The sequence below is a fragment of the Lathyrus oleraceus genome, chromosome 5 (genome assembly GCF_024323335.1).
Source record: "Lathyrus oleraceus cultivar Zhongwan6 chromosome 5, CAAS_Psat_ZW6_1.0, whole genome shotgun sequence".
Classification (NCBI taxonomy): Eukaryota; Viridiplantae; Streptophyta; class Magnoliopsida; order Fabales; family Fabaceae; genus Lathyrus; species Lathyrus oleraceus.
Genome location: NC_066583.1, coordinates 242415060 through 242429020, shown reverse-complemented (window position 1 = coordinate 242429020; position 13961 = coordinate 242415060). Strand labels below are relative to the sequence as shown.

At 35.4% G+C, this 13961-nt stretch overlaps 1 protein-coding gene across 1 annotated transcript; it reads left to right on the top strand.

Moving 5' to 3' along the window:
- The first annotated feature begins 4844 nt into the window (after positions 1-4844).
- Positions 4845-8010, top strand: LOC127083439 (amine oxidase [copper-containing] gamma 2). The gene is made up of 4 exons (XM_051023753.1): positions 4845-6440; positions 6540-6653; positions 7007-7554; positions 7672-8010. Exons 1-4 carry the CDS (start codon positions 5115-5117, stop codon positions 7880-7882), a joined length of 2199 nt encoding a protein of 732 aa, XP_050879710.1. The 5' UTR covers positions 4845-5114; the 3' UTR covers positions 7883-8010.
- The last annotated feature ends 5951 nt before the right edge of the window (positions 8011-13961 follow it).

Sequence of the window (13961 nt, the reverse complement as noted above, 5' to 3'; positions counted from 1 at the left end):
TGGACTTTTCTGACGTGCTCTGGTCCATTCCGAATCTAATAAAAGGGGATTTTCTACACTTTCACAAGGGTTACGATTTGGAGAGAGCAAATCATCATTTTTAGAGCACAAAGAGTGATTTTTAGAGCATTTGAAGTCAATGGAGGCCATTACTTCAAGGGAATTCATATTTTATTTGCATCTATCAATTGTGGTATTGTTATTTAAATTATGAATAGCTAAGATCCTCTAGGTTAAGTTGTGCTATGATGAACTTATTTCAATATTGTTGGATTCTATGTTGATTTGGCTTTGTATGAACATTTTGATCTATAATGACGTTCAATTGCTTATTGTTCTTAATTCTTTTTATGTGAGATACTCTTTTAATTTGATTTGGGGCATATATGGAATACTGACCATTAGTCTATGTGTTGTACCTAGGGAAATCATTGTACTTACGCTGGTTGAATATGAATAGGAGACCCCGAGTAATAGCATGGAGAATTAACGTTCTATACATCGCCTTACCCTGCTTATGCTGACAGACTAGGGATAGAAAGCTCCGAGTAGTGGTTAGTGAGTTATTTCATGAGGGATCGACTATAATGATTTTGTTAATTCGTTGTGGGGTTATAGTGATAAGATCACTCATACAGGGCATCAAACATCAATAATAGAGGAATAAAGGATTCTAAAATACAACCTAACCGTTTTCGTGATGATGTTTACTCGTTTATTTATTTTTCTCACTAAAACTCGAAAACCCCACTTTTTACTAGTCTTTATAGAATGCACACATTGTGTCTTGCTTGAAGGCAGTGTCTATGGATTTGATTTTTTTTACTTTGACATTATCGATACACTTTCCGAGAAGTTATCACTAACTCTCATAAATTTGCATTTTCTCCTTTTATAGAGCCAAACATACGTCAAAATATGTATCCATCATGGCCACAACCACTCTCATTGCATCCATGATACGCTGGCATATCTTGGATCACGATCGCAATACTATTCATTTCACGTTGTGATGACATCCACTCACGCCCACGATGGTCACCCAAATTTTCCGCTGACAAAATGTTATTTTCTTTGCTTTTTCTTTTAAGTTTCACAACTCTTCTTCCTTATTACACATATTTAATTATTCATTTTTTCTTCTTCAAATTAAATCAAATTGACTTGAAAACAACTAAAATCAATCGAAAATGCTTGTAAAAATTATATGATGACAGAGTGTCATTAGTTGCACAGTGTATAAAGTGGCAGAGGAAGTATGCTTGTTAGGATTAATGCTATGGAGGAGGAATGTCATCCATATTTGGACTTATCTATTTAAATCAAACCTCTTGAAGTGGATAGGTCTCTCATCTCGTCCCAACTCATAGGTTTTTCTAACTTCGCATATATCAGTTGTGATGCGACCATAGCCCAAGTTACCTTTAACCAATTGGATAGCAAACAAATTCAAATTTCTTGGATTAGCCACATAATTATATTGAATATACGCATGGATGGCTTCTTTGTCAAAAGGAATCATTTGACCTTGAACCCAAGATAATCTTTCCGTATCTGTATTTTTGTGGGCTTAGCATTGACATAGAATTTCTTGAAAATGTATAGGTTAAGATGCTATAGAGGATGTGATAGAACACTCCAACCTCTAACATTTATCTATTGTACAATATATGAATAATCACCTCGGTCTTTTGACTCAACTATCCACTAATGTACCATGTTGTGGCTTTCAAATTTAGTATAAATTTTTTCATGAAGGTGACTCATATACTTGTGGTCATCATATAGTGTACCAGATGATTCATTATCAAAGGCTTACCTTTTTTTCGACAATTGATTTTCTTGGAGCCATCTATAATATTTAATCAATAACATACAATAATTGAAAGTTTATCAGGCAAAGTGATTAAATACACAAAGTTGAAGCCTTCCTTTTTTTCACTATGTTTGTTGTTTCAACAAAGATGATGAAATTCAATGTTTAGCATGTTCTTGACTATGTTTTTCATGGCATGCAATCATTTCATATCATAGTCAAACTTAAAGGGATGTTATCTAAAGCAACCTAGAAGTTTACAATACACAAAAACTCTATTGTTCATCCTAATGTATCAATTCAAGTATACATGCATGTATTATTTCTCAACAGCAAATTAACATAATGAAGAAATTATATCATCTTTAAATCTTCAACCAAGTTCTAAGTGTATAAACATTGAAACATAATGCAGAAAGTAAAATGACATACCTGAGTAATTCTGAACTGAATAAAAAAAAGAATGAATTTGGTGTTTTTATCTTTTGAAACACATCTCTAGGGTTGCTTTAAGATTTTTCGTGTGAGGATATAATGAAGAGAATGTGAGAAAGTATTTGAAGTGGGTGACTTAAAGTTTGACTTTGTTTCCTAATGTTCCAAAACGAGTCTCTAGCTAAGCGAGAAATCATAATTTTTAAAAAATTTAAAATATGGTTCTTCGCTAGCCCAACAGAGTTTGGCGAAGCAAGAAGTGACTTTGTGATTCTGCATTGGATGCACTAAGCGAGTGTTGGCCCGTACTAAGGTACGCTTAGCGAGATGCCTTACATTCTTTGTTACATCTTGCTTCCATAATTGTGATTTTGAGAAAATTTAAAAGACTAACTAAAAAGATTGTAAAATAAATTGGGTTGCCTCCCAACAAGCATTTGTTTAACGTTAGTAGACGGTTATCAACATTTTTGTAAAATATGGTTCTTCGCTAGCCCAATAGAGTTTGGCGAAGCGAGAAGTGACTTTGTGATTTTGCATTGGGTGCACTAAGCGAGTGTTGGCCCGTACTAAGGTGCGCTTAGCGAGACGCCTTACATTCTTTGTTAAATCTTGCTTCCATAATTGTGATTTTGAGAAAATTTAAAAGACTATCTAAAAAGATTGTAAAATAAATTGGGTTGCCTCTCAACAAGCATTTGTTTAACGTTAGTAGACGGTTATCAACATTACGTAATGTCAATTACCTTAATACATATCTCATGGTATTTGATTCTGACTTTCATTTTACATGTGTCAATGTTCACCAGCATTCTTGTAGTTTTCATGAATGGTCTTCCTAGAATAAGAGATATTTTTGGGTCTGCCTCAATATTTAGCACTGTGAAATCTACATAGAATGAGAAATTGTAAATTTTGATTGTAACATCTTTGATTGTTCTCATTGGTATTTTGCATGTTTTATTTGCCTTCTATAATGTTGTCACAATTGGCTATATTTATTGGTCACCAATTTTCTTTACCGCTTACGATGATATTATATTTACACGTGTATCCATGTTGAGGAATGCACTTCCAACTTCCATATCACCTATGGATATATGTAACATGACTACATCAGAATGTGCTTCCTTTTGGGATAGAATTTGTTGAATAATTTCACATTTTTTCTCTTGTCACCCGTCTAAGTTTTCTTTCTTCTCGCCCTTAACAATAATGATTTTATCAATAACAACAACATTACAATGCTCTTTATATTTTTTTTTGGTGTTTGCATTTAATGTGTCTTTTTGTTGCTCAACCAATTGTTTTGTTAATTGGTCGACTTGCATCTCAAGGTTTTTTATAGAAACTTCAGTATTCTTTTAGATATTTTTTTTTGGTGTTTGCATTTAATGTGTCTTTTTGTTGCTCAACCAATTGTTTTGTTAATTGGTCGACTTGCATCTCAAGGTTTTTTATAGAAACTTCAGTATTCTTTTAGCTGACAATAGACACCGGCATAAAGTGGTTGAGTGTGTCCTTCAACTTTATTATTTTTCATATTGTGGAGGTGCTTGTGTGTAATGCTGATAGGGTTGTAAATTTGATGTTTCTTTGTTGATTGCCAACATAATTGACTTCTTCATCGGTTGGAAGAAAAATCTATTTGGATGATTACCACTGCATAATTCATCGAATGCAATATGTATTTTTGTGGTGATTCGTGTATCTTCTTTAATTATTGTGGCAATTTAGACAACTGCTTTGTCATCTCATCAACTATTTATGTCAACAATTTGTTATGTGCGAGAATAGCATCACTTCTATTCTACTCCATAATATCATTTTTTATTTGTGGAGGGTTTATATTATTTTGTCTTTGATAATCATTGAGTATCATTCTTTTAATGATTGAAATTACATCTTGTGCGCTCTTTAACATTAGAGAATCCTGTGGTAGCATCTAGTAACAATTTTGGTTGTGGTTGTAATCCTTTTATGGATATGTGAATTTATGTAAGATCATCAAAATCATGATTTACGCATTTCCTCATGATGAACTTGTACCTCTCCCACACTTCACAAAGAGTTTCAAACGCGCTTTTGGAAGAATACTACAATAGTTGTCTTTAACTTCCATAAATTTGATATGAGAAAAGAATCTATTTAAAAACTTTTCTTTCAACCTTTTCCAATTTGTCATTGTCGATGGTCTTAATGCATGTTGCTACTTGTAAGACTAGCCAAGTAAATGACAATTGCTTTCTAACAGCCACAAGGCGAAATATTTGTACATTTGTTCTAAAGAATCACACACTTCATTCTCTCTTTTATCCTACAATCTATCAATGGATGAGACTAAAGATTGAGATCATCATCTCTTTGGATTATTATCACAATATTAAATATAAATTTCTTTGGCACATCCACAAAATATTAATTCTTTCAACAGCTTAATTCCAACAGAATTCAGAGTGAGTCATTTTCACAAATGACTAGACCTCCACCTCACCCAACCAAACGTAAGAGATTTTCTGACAAAATGATGCATTGAATATTTTACTATTTTCATATATATTAGTGCTTCAACACGTCACTAATCCAATATCATACTATATACTACTAGTGCTAACGTTGTAATCAATGTCTCAAATTGCTCACCACATATTACAACAAGAACCGTATCATCAACCACTTCCTCACTCAACATTTGTATCTTTAAATCTCAGACTCTGGTTTATGTTTCATGGTGAAACTCATGAAAAACATCGCAAAACAAAGTGAGTAACTATTTAACTAGGATCTTCTGTTTTATTTAGTATCTTTCTAAATATTTTTCATACAAAATCACTTGTTGAGAAAGTTTATATATCCATAGTCCATGGATGCTAGAAACATGTTGAGGTTCCTAGTTCTTTCATTTGGTTTAACACTAGTTTTACTTCTTACCTGGTTTCACCTTCCAACATCATTCCTTAACAAGGAAGCTCTAGACTGCAATGTCTATTCTGGGTGGTGTACCTCTAAGAACCGTTTCCAATCTTCAAATCCAATCAACAAACCAACATTCTCCACTCATAACCGAAAACAGCGACACGAATCCGATGTTCCTCGCCATCCTTTAGATCCTTTAACCATCCAAGAATTCAACGAGGTTCGCACGATTCTCGCTACACACCCTCTCTTTAAGTCCTCAAACAGTTACACTCTCAATTCCGTTGTTTTAGATGAACCGGAGAAAGAACTTGTCCTCAAATGGAGAAAGGGTCAACCGCTACTTCCTAGGAAAGTTTCTGTGGTTGCACTTGTGAAAGGTATTGCTCATACTCTTATTGTTGACCTTAGCAGAAGCCAAGTAACAAATGAAACAAGGTCACCTTCTTCTGGATACCCTACCATGACAATCAAGGATATGCAAAGTGTACTTGATGTTCCGTTGAAGAGCGGCGAGTTCAACCGCACGATCATTAAACGCGGTGTCAATTTATCAGACCTGTCATGCCTTCCACTCGCTGCAGGGTGGTATGGAACACCGGTCGAAGAGAATAGACGTTTGATTAAGGTGCAGTGTTACTCAAGCAAAGGAACTGTGAACTTCTATATGAAACCAATAGAAGGTTTAACCGTGTTGGTTGATATGGATAAGAAGGAGGTTGTGTCCATTACAGATAATGGAGTAAACATTCCTGTTGCAAATGGTATCGACACTGATTACCGTTACTCGGTTCAGAAGCTCAACGGAGAGATGAATTACCTGATAAATCCGATATCATTGGAACAACCAAAAGGTCCAAGCTTCACAGTTGATGGACATATAGTGAAATGGGCTAATTGGGAGTTTCATTTGAAACCTGACCCTAGAGCCGGAATCATTATTTCTCAAGCCAAGGTGAGAGATACAGATACATCAGAGATGAGAAATGTTATCTACAAAGGGTTCACTTCTGAACTTTTTGTGCCTTATATGGACCCTACTGATGCATGGTATTTCAAGACATACATGGATGCTGGTGAGTACGGATTTGGCTTGCAAGCGATGCCTTTAGACCCTTTGAATGATTGTCCAAGAAATGCTTACTACATGGATGGACTATTTGCTTCTGCTGATGGAACACCCTTTGTTCAACCAAATATGATTTGCATTTTTGAGAGTTATGCCGGTGACATTGCTTGGCGTCATGCCGAGTGTCCAATCACTGACATGAAGGTAAGAATTTCAATACTCATGATTCAATTACTATGTAATGTCATTTTCATTTTTATACTTAGGCTTGTTTATTTTGGGTTTATGCTATTCTTGTGGCAGGTGACAGAAGTGAGGCCAAAGGTAACATTGGTGGTTAGAATGGCAGCAGCAGTGGCAAACTATGACTATATCATCGATTGGGAGTTTCAAACCGATGGACTAATCCGATCCAAGGTTAGTAATGAAAATCCAATTTATTTAGTTTGAATAATATTTTTATTAGGGAATAGTGCTGAGAATCTGAGATTGATACCCCCAGTGACTATAATGTGCATAGTTTTGGAGTCTGTACAATAAAATAAACGAATCATCGCGATGCTTTGACATATATAGTATTTAATTCGATGACGCCAAATTTATGTGAGATTCAATGTTTACCAGCATTATTCAATGATTTGTTCTGTGTGCACTGCATTTTCAATTATAAAGTGTATTAATCAGTAGAAAATTGGACAAAATTGATGGTACATGTTTTGTCTCATTGTAGATTCAATAATTAAGCTAACATCAATTTTTTTCTGATGTAGGTTGGACTAAGTGGTATCTTGATGGTGAAAGGAACAACCTATGAGAACATGAACCAAGTACCAGACCAAGAGTATCTCTACGGAACACTTTTAAGCGAAAACATTATCGGCGTAATCCATGATCATTACATCACATATTACCTTGACATGGACATTGATGGCTCAGACAATTCATTCATAAAGGTAAACATAAAGAAAGAAGAAACCTCTCCAGGAGAGTCGCCGAGAAAGAGTTACCTGAAAGCTGTGAGAAAAGTGGCTAAGACAGAAAAAGATGCTCAAATAAAGCTTCAACTATATGATCCATCTGAATTTCATGTGGTGAACCCTTTGAAGAAAACAAGGCTAGGGAACCCTGTTGGGTACAAATTGGTTCCGGGTGCTACAGCAGCTAGTTTACTTGATCATGAAGATAAAGCTCAAAAGAGAGCAGCTTTTACAAATAATCAAATATGGGTTACTCCTTATAACAAAAGTGAGCAATGGGCTGGTGGATTACTTGTTTACCAGAGCCGAGGCGATGATACTCTTCAAGTGTGGTCGAACAGGTTAGAGTCTCATATTGAATGATATATAATCTAAAACTAATAGCATGTCCTGAATAGAACATTACGACGAAAGTTGATACATGTCCCGAATAAAACCGATGATATTTTCATGTGCAGGGATCGACCAATTGAGAATAAGGACATTGTGTTGTGGTACACAGTAGGGTTCCATCATGTACCAAGTCAAGAGGACTACCCTATAATGCCTACTGTATCTGCAAGTTTCGACCTGAAGCCTGTGAATTTCTTTGAAAGAAATCCGATCCTGAGAATGCGGCCAAATTTCCAAGAGGATTTACCTGTTTGCAAGGCACAAGATTCAGCTTGAGAGATTCTATCTCATAGTTTTAAATAATTAGTAATGGCAATGGTTAAGCTTTGATTCTGATGTGAAAAATGTAGAATGTTTTATTTGTGTCATTACATGCCAAATAAAGAAATCAGAAGTTGGTCTAATGTCCTTATTCTTATTTATAAATAAGAACTCTACAGATTTTACCTCTTGTGTAATAAATTTATATAAATTGTGTTTTCTTTTAAAATAATTATTCAAACAATTAATAATAGAATAAGAGAAAAAATAATTTTATTTCCTAAGTATTAATTTAGTACATTTAGTAAGTGTATTGTTGGTTTCATTGATGTATTTGAAAGTTTATGTTTAATTACACCAATAGAAGTAGTCCTTTATGATATTTAATTGTAACAGGTTGGTTTTTTAGGATTTTTTTTGTTACATGTCAATCTTTTAATGCGTAATGTCTATAACTTGACCATTTTTTATGAATTCGTTTCAAAAATGTACAGTGGTCATTAACGGTGCTTATGTGGCTGTTACGTTGTTTAGATGGTTGTAATTTTCCTGAGATGTAATTGTTGTAAATTTACCTTTATTTAATCAGACAAAATCCTTTAATTTAAGTTTACCAATTCCTAAAGTTAACCCTAATTTGGAAAACTCTGCAAATACGAGTTGTTGCGAACGAAGATGATGGATTCAAAAGGGAAATGAAGGATTTGAGGGAGACGAAGGATTCGAGGGAGACAAACTCAGATACGGAGCTTTGAACGTTTAGGTAAGTCTCGTTTTCCCTACGAAAATGTATTTGATTTATTGAGGTCTAGGGTTTTGTATGTGGTCCCTTATACTAGTTATTGATTTCTACAACTTACAACTTTTCTGCCAAAAATGAATGCTTTTTATATTGATTTTCATCATGGGGGATAGTTTGATGATATGGATAATGCCAAGCTGAAAGTGTGATGGAGACAGATGGAGTTATTTTGAAATTTTGGGTGTTGTTAAAGAAATGGGGTATCCTGGGGTACTTAAAATGTGTTATGATTTTGCTGATACTTTAAAGGAACTAATTAATGACTTTAGTGCAATAGAACTCTTAAATTGGTCAAAGACTCATGACAAGGTAGACATATACATAGTCCATCATATTTCCTAACCGAATGTAGTTGATGTAGTTGATGTCCAACCTTTATTAACTTATGTCCAACTCATTGTAGTAGCTGAGATACCTGAAATTGACATACCTGATGTAGTAGATAACATACCTGAAACTGACATGGTTGAGAGGCAATATGACATACTTGAAACTGACATGCTGAGGGCCAACATAACATAACTGAAACTGACATAGTTGAGGGCCAACATGACATACCTAAAACTGACATAACTGAGGGCCAACAAAGTGATGACAATGCATTAGGGTGCAGGTTTGATGACTCTGATGATGAGGTATTAAATGATGGAATTGATGAGGTTTTGGTAGGAGTAAGAGGATTTGTTGCTGGAGAGAATGATCAAGAGGTGGATGAATTAAAAGTTGATGATGCAAGTAAAGGAAAAAAAGTAAGGGTGGTAGACCTAAGAAAAAAAAAGGACAAGGGAAGTTTCAACAAGAAAAAGGGAAGACCTTGCAAACAAATGGTGGAAGAAGCCATATCTGTTGAAAATGAACCATCTAGTGATGAAGATACAATTGATTTTGGGTTTGTTGAAAGGAGGAAAGGAAAAGTGGTAGATAGGGGTCTGTCAGATTCAGATTATATATATGAAAAGTTGGAGACTGATGAGGATTCAAGTAGTGACTACTCAGATAAAGGATCTAAGGAAAAATATCCATCATTTGTGATGCCTAAGAAGTTTGTGGACTATAAGTGGGTTTTGGGTACCGTGTTCTCAACAAAGGAGGAGTTTAAAGAAGCAATAACAAACTATGTTGTTGATAATAGTAGAGATTTACACTTTATAAAGAATGATAAGACATGGGTTAGAGTGGGATGCAAGGAAGGATGTGAATGGGGTTGCATTATGTTCCAAATTGCCAAATGAGGATAGATGGAAACTGAGATAACTGATTGACGCTCACAAATGCAATAAAGAGTTTAATGTAAGTATGTTTAACACTAAATGGCTGGGGGAAAGTTATACTCAACTGTTAGAGTTAATCCAGCTGTGAAACTCACTACAATATGTGAGAAAGTTCATGAGAAATATAATACTGGTATCAGTAGGACGAAGGCTTATAAGGGCAAGGAATGTAGCACTTAATTATGTAGAATGGTCATTCAAGGAACAATATCTGAGGTTGTATGACTACACACATGAGTTGTTGAGATCAAATCCAAACAACACAATTAAGTTGAAAGCGCAACCAACTGAACCACAAAGTGAGGAAATTGAGCAACATGAGAACTATGTAAGCAAACCATTATTGCCAAGTTTTCAGCGACTATATATGTGCCTTGATGCTTGTAAGATAAGTTTTCAAGTTTGTAGACCAATCATTGGAGTTGATGGGTGCTTTCTCAAGGTTCATTATGGAGGAAAAATTCTTGCAGTAATAGGTAGAGGCCTTAATGACCAAATGATGTTCATTGCATTATTTGTGGTTGAAGCAGAAACTAAGGACTCATGGGTTTGGTTTCTTGATATTCTAGTTCAAGATTTAGGTGGGCCACAAGTTTTCAAGAAATTCACTTTTATATTAAACCAGCAAAAGGTACAATTCACTTTCACATAGTCATTACAATTTTAGTAACATAAACTCTATGTTTAACTATTTTTCTAAGTTTATGGGTTGTTACTTGCATTGGAAGAATTGTTTCCAAGTGTTGACCAAAGATTTGTGTAAGACACTTGTACAACAACTTTAGAAAAATATTTACTGGCAAGTAGTTGAAAGAACTAATGTAGAGGGCGGCCAAAGCAACATATCCTCAAACATGGGAAAGAGAAATGAAGGAGATGGGGAAGGTCAATGAAAAGGCCTTCAAATACTTATGGAAGATTCCACCTACATTTTAGAGTAAGTCTAGATTCAATTATAACAACAAATGTGATGTGTTGGTTAACAATATGTCAGAAACATTCAATAGTGTTATAATTGGACAAAGACAAAAGCTTATTGTTACAATGCTAGAGGATATAAGAGGGTACCTTATTGATAGATTGGTAACAAATAGAAACAACATTGAAGCTTATAATGGTTCTTTACTTCCAAGAATTAAAAAGGTTTTGGAAAGACAAACTGAAATATCAAGGTTCTATATGGCTAGGTAATTCATAAATTGAAATCTCATAATTATTGCACTTGTTTTGTCTCATAATACTTACTAACTCAATTCGGTTTTTATGTTTACAAGGCTTGTTGGTGATATGATTTATGAAGTAATGCATATCAATGTGTCAGGAGACAAATTCACAGTTGACCTCAAGCAGAAGGAGCGCTCTTGTAAGAGTTGGATGCTCACTGGCATTCCATGCTACCATGCAATTGCATGCATCCAAAGTAGAGCTAAAGACCCTGCAGATTACATTCCTACCATGTACACGATGGAGGCTTATCAGGCTTGCTATAGACTTATCATCTACCTAACCAATGGTCAATACTTATGGGAAGAGACCCCATACTCCAACATACTTCCACCACCATCAAGAAGAGCACCAGGGAGGCCTAAGAGAAGAAGGAACAAAGATGCTGATGAGAAGAGAAAAGATACAAAAACTATTAGCAGGAAAGGGTTGCCAAATAAATGCTCAGGTTATGGTAAATCTGGCCACAACAAAGCCTCTTGCCCAACTGCACCATCCCAACCCGCATCATCCCAACCTGCGTCATTCTAACCTGTACCATCCCAACCTTCACCATCCCAAACACAACCAACTATAAGACTTCAAACTAGACTATCACCAAGAAGAACCTAACACACAAATTCACAACCCCGACCACAACCTATGACAAGACTTCAAACTAGGCTATCACCAAGAAGATCCCAAACTCAATCAACACAAACCCAAGCACAACCAACCACAAGACTTCAAGCAAAGAAGGATCACACCACTACACTCCAAACAAGAGTATCACGAAGAAGAGGGATTGCATCATATCAGGGACCAACAACATATTTTCAACCACCAAGAAGGGCAACACTTAAGCTGCCTATAAAAAGAAAAAACCATTAGAATGTTAATTGTTATATTTGTTGAACTAAGAATCATGTAACTTTGCTGACTTAGAAATATGCAATTTGAATCATCCCTTTTGTTTTGGATGTCTACTATGTATTTTGGATGGATATTTCATGTATTTTGTATGGTATTTTGGTTACTTAATGAAAGATGTTAAGACCTTAACATTATTTTAGTTAATAGGGCATCTATGTTCAGTCAATGATGTCTACAATGTCTCTTAAAGTGTGACAAATATGGACGTAAACTATGTCCTAACTGGAACATAAAATGTGACAGTATACTAAGTTGTCAAACACAGGTTAATTCAGTCTCTCAAAGTGTAAAAAATATGTCCTTTAACTATTCTTTATTGTAACAAAAATGTCATTAACTATTCTTTAGTGTAACAAATATGTCCTTTAATTATTTTTTAGTGCAACAAATATGGGCACATACTATGTCGTTATTGTTGAAAAGTATATTTCGTGTCGGGTTTTTGTTATCGTATCCACAGAGATTGTAAGATATCACTGCCGTTCAATGGTTGAATTAATCTTAACTTAATGTAACAATAGGGTTTTGGTTTTAATCAAGTTATCTTGCATACAAAGTAATTAATTGCGGTAAAAGTTATGTTTTGATTAAATGAGAAATATTGTCAAAGTTAGGTTTCAATGATCACTTTGCATGTATTAGCTCGGTCAACAATCTTATAAACTCCTTTAGATGATAAATAATTTCACAAGGTCCTCTCAATGCGTTTCTCTCGAACACCCATTGTGAGTTTTGCTATTTTGATCCATTGTTTCTCTCGAACACAATCTATCAAAATGACAACTTTTTGGTTCAACCTTATGGTGAACAAAATCATTCGTTACTATCTCTAGCTAACAAACAAGTTTGGATGAAAACCTAGGTCAAGAATCGGTAAACATCTCTCGATCAAATACCAACACAAAGAGTTTTAAATAGAAACAAAGTTTTCATCATATATTTACCGTTAAGGAGTTTACATATGAGGATCCTTACATTTACACACAAAGCTAGAAATCACCTACATCTAACCTTGACAAATGGATGACTTAGCTACTCATTTTCATGGTAGCTTGGTCGGCAAGTAAGGAAAGAAGGTTGATCAACATCCAAGTCGGATAATCGAAGTTGGATGGGAATCCACCTTCTTTTTGTGGAAGATGGTTGTTAGATGAAGAGAAATGAAAAACTAGGGCATAAGAGCTCCCAAAACAATGCTGTAAAATATCTAGAAGAAAATACAGAAAATGGAAAAGTTGGTAAAAATGAGGTATGGTGCTCAAAAGTGGCACCTGCTACTTATAGACCTCAGCTGGTCTGTCATGTTCGCTAGGCGAGCAGAATGGCTCGCCTAGCGAGGGTCAAAAATGGGCACAAAAGGCCCCTGCGCCCAGAGAAAACAGGGCCTTGGTGAACTGTGATGTTCGCCTAGCAAACATACCTTCGCCTAGCGAAGGACACGCCTCAACCTTCGCCCCAGCGAGGTTGAGAGGTTTTGCTACTGGAATGCTCGCTGGGGACTCGCTAGAGCTTCGCCTAGTGAGTGAGTGCTAGCTGCGTTTTTCCCCAAAACAGAATGAACTCGCTACCACATTCGCCTTGAGCTCGCCTAGCGAATTAATTTGCTAATTTACTGGAGCTTTTCGCCTTGAGCTCGCCTAGCGAACCAAAGCTTCGCCACAGACTCACCTAGCAAGCAGACAGATGAAATGCTTGCTTTCTTTGGTTCCTTTGCCAATTCTCTTGTGTCTTTATTATCAATTAATTCATGCCTTTCCTGCACAATAACACACACATCAAAGGCACCAAGCTTGTTTATCAATGTAATGCATTCCATGTAAAACAAATGTGGTTTTGACCATTTTTAGCAAGGAAAAAGAGTGAAAGATGCCCACATATGATAGCT

What these genes read in the sequence shown, in the direction of transcription:
- LOC127083439 (XM_051023753.1), top strand. Translation starts at nt 5,115, where the DNA reads ATGGATGCTAGAAACATGTTGAGGTTCCTAGTTCTTTCATTTGGTTTA. An exon ending in ATGGACTAATCCGATCCAAG is followed by an intron (nt 6,654 to 7,006) that starts GTTAGTAATGAA and finishes TTTCTGATGTAG; the next exon opens with GTTGGACTAAGTGGTATCTT. An exon ending in CTTCAAGTGTGGTCGAACAG is followed by an intron (nt 7,555 to 7,671) that starts GTTAGAGTCTCA and finishes TTTCATGTGCAG; the next exon opens with GGATCGACCAATTGAGAATA.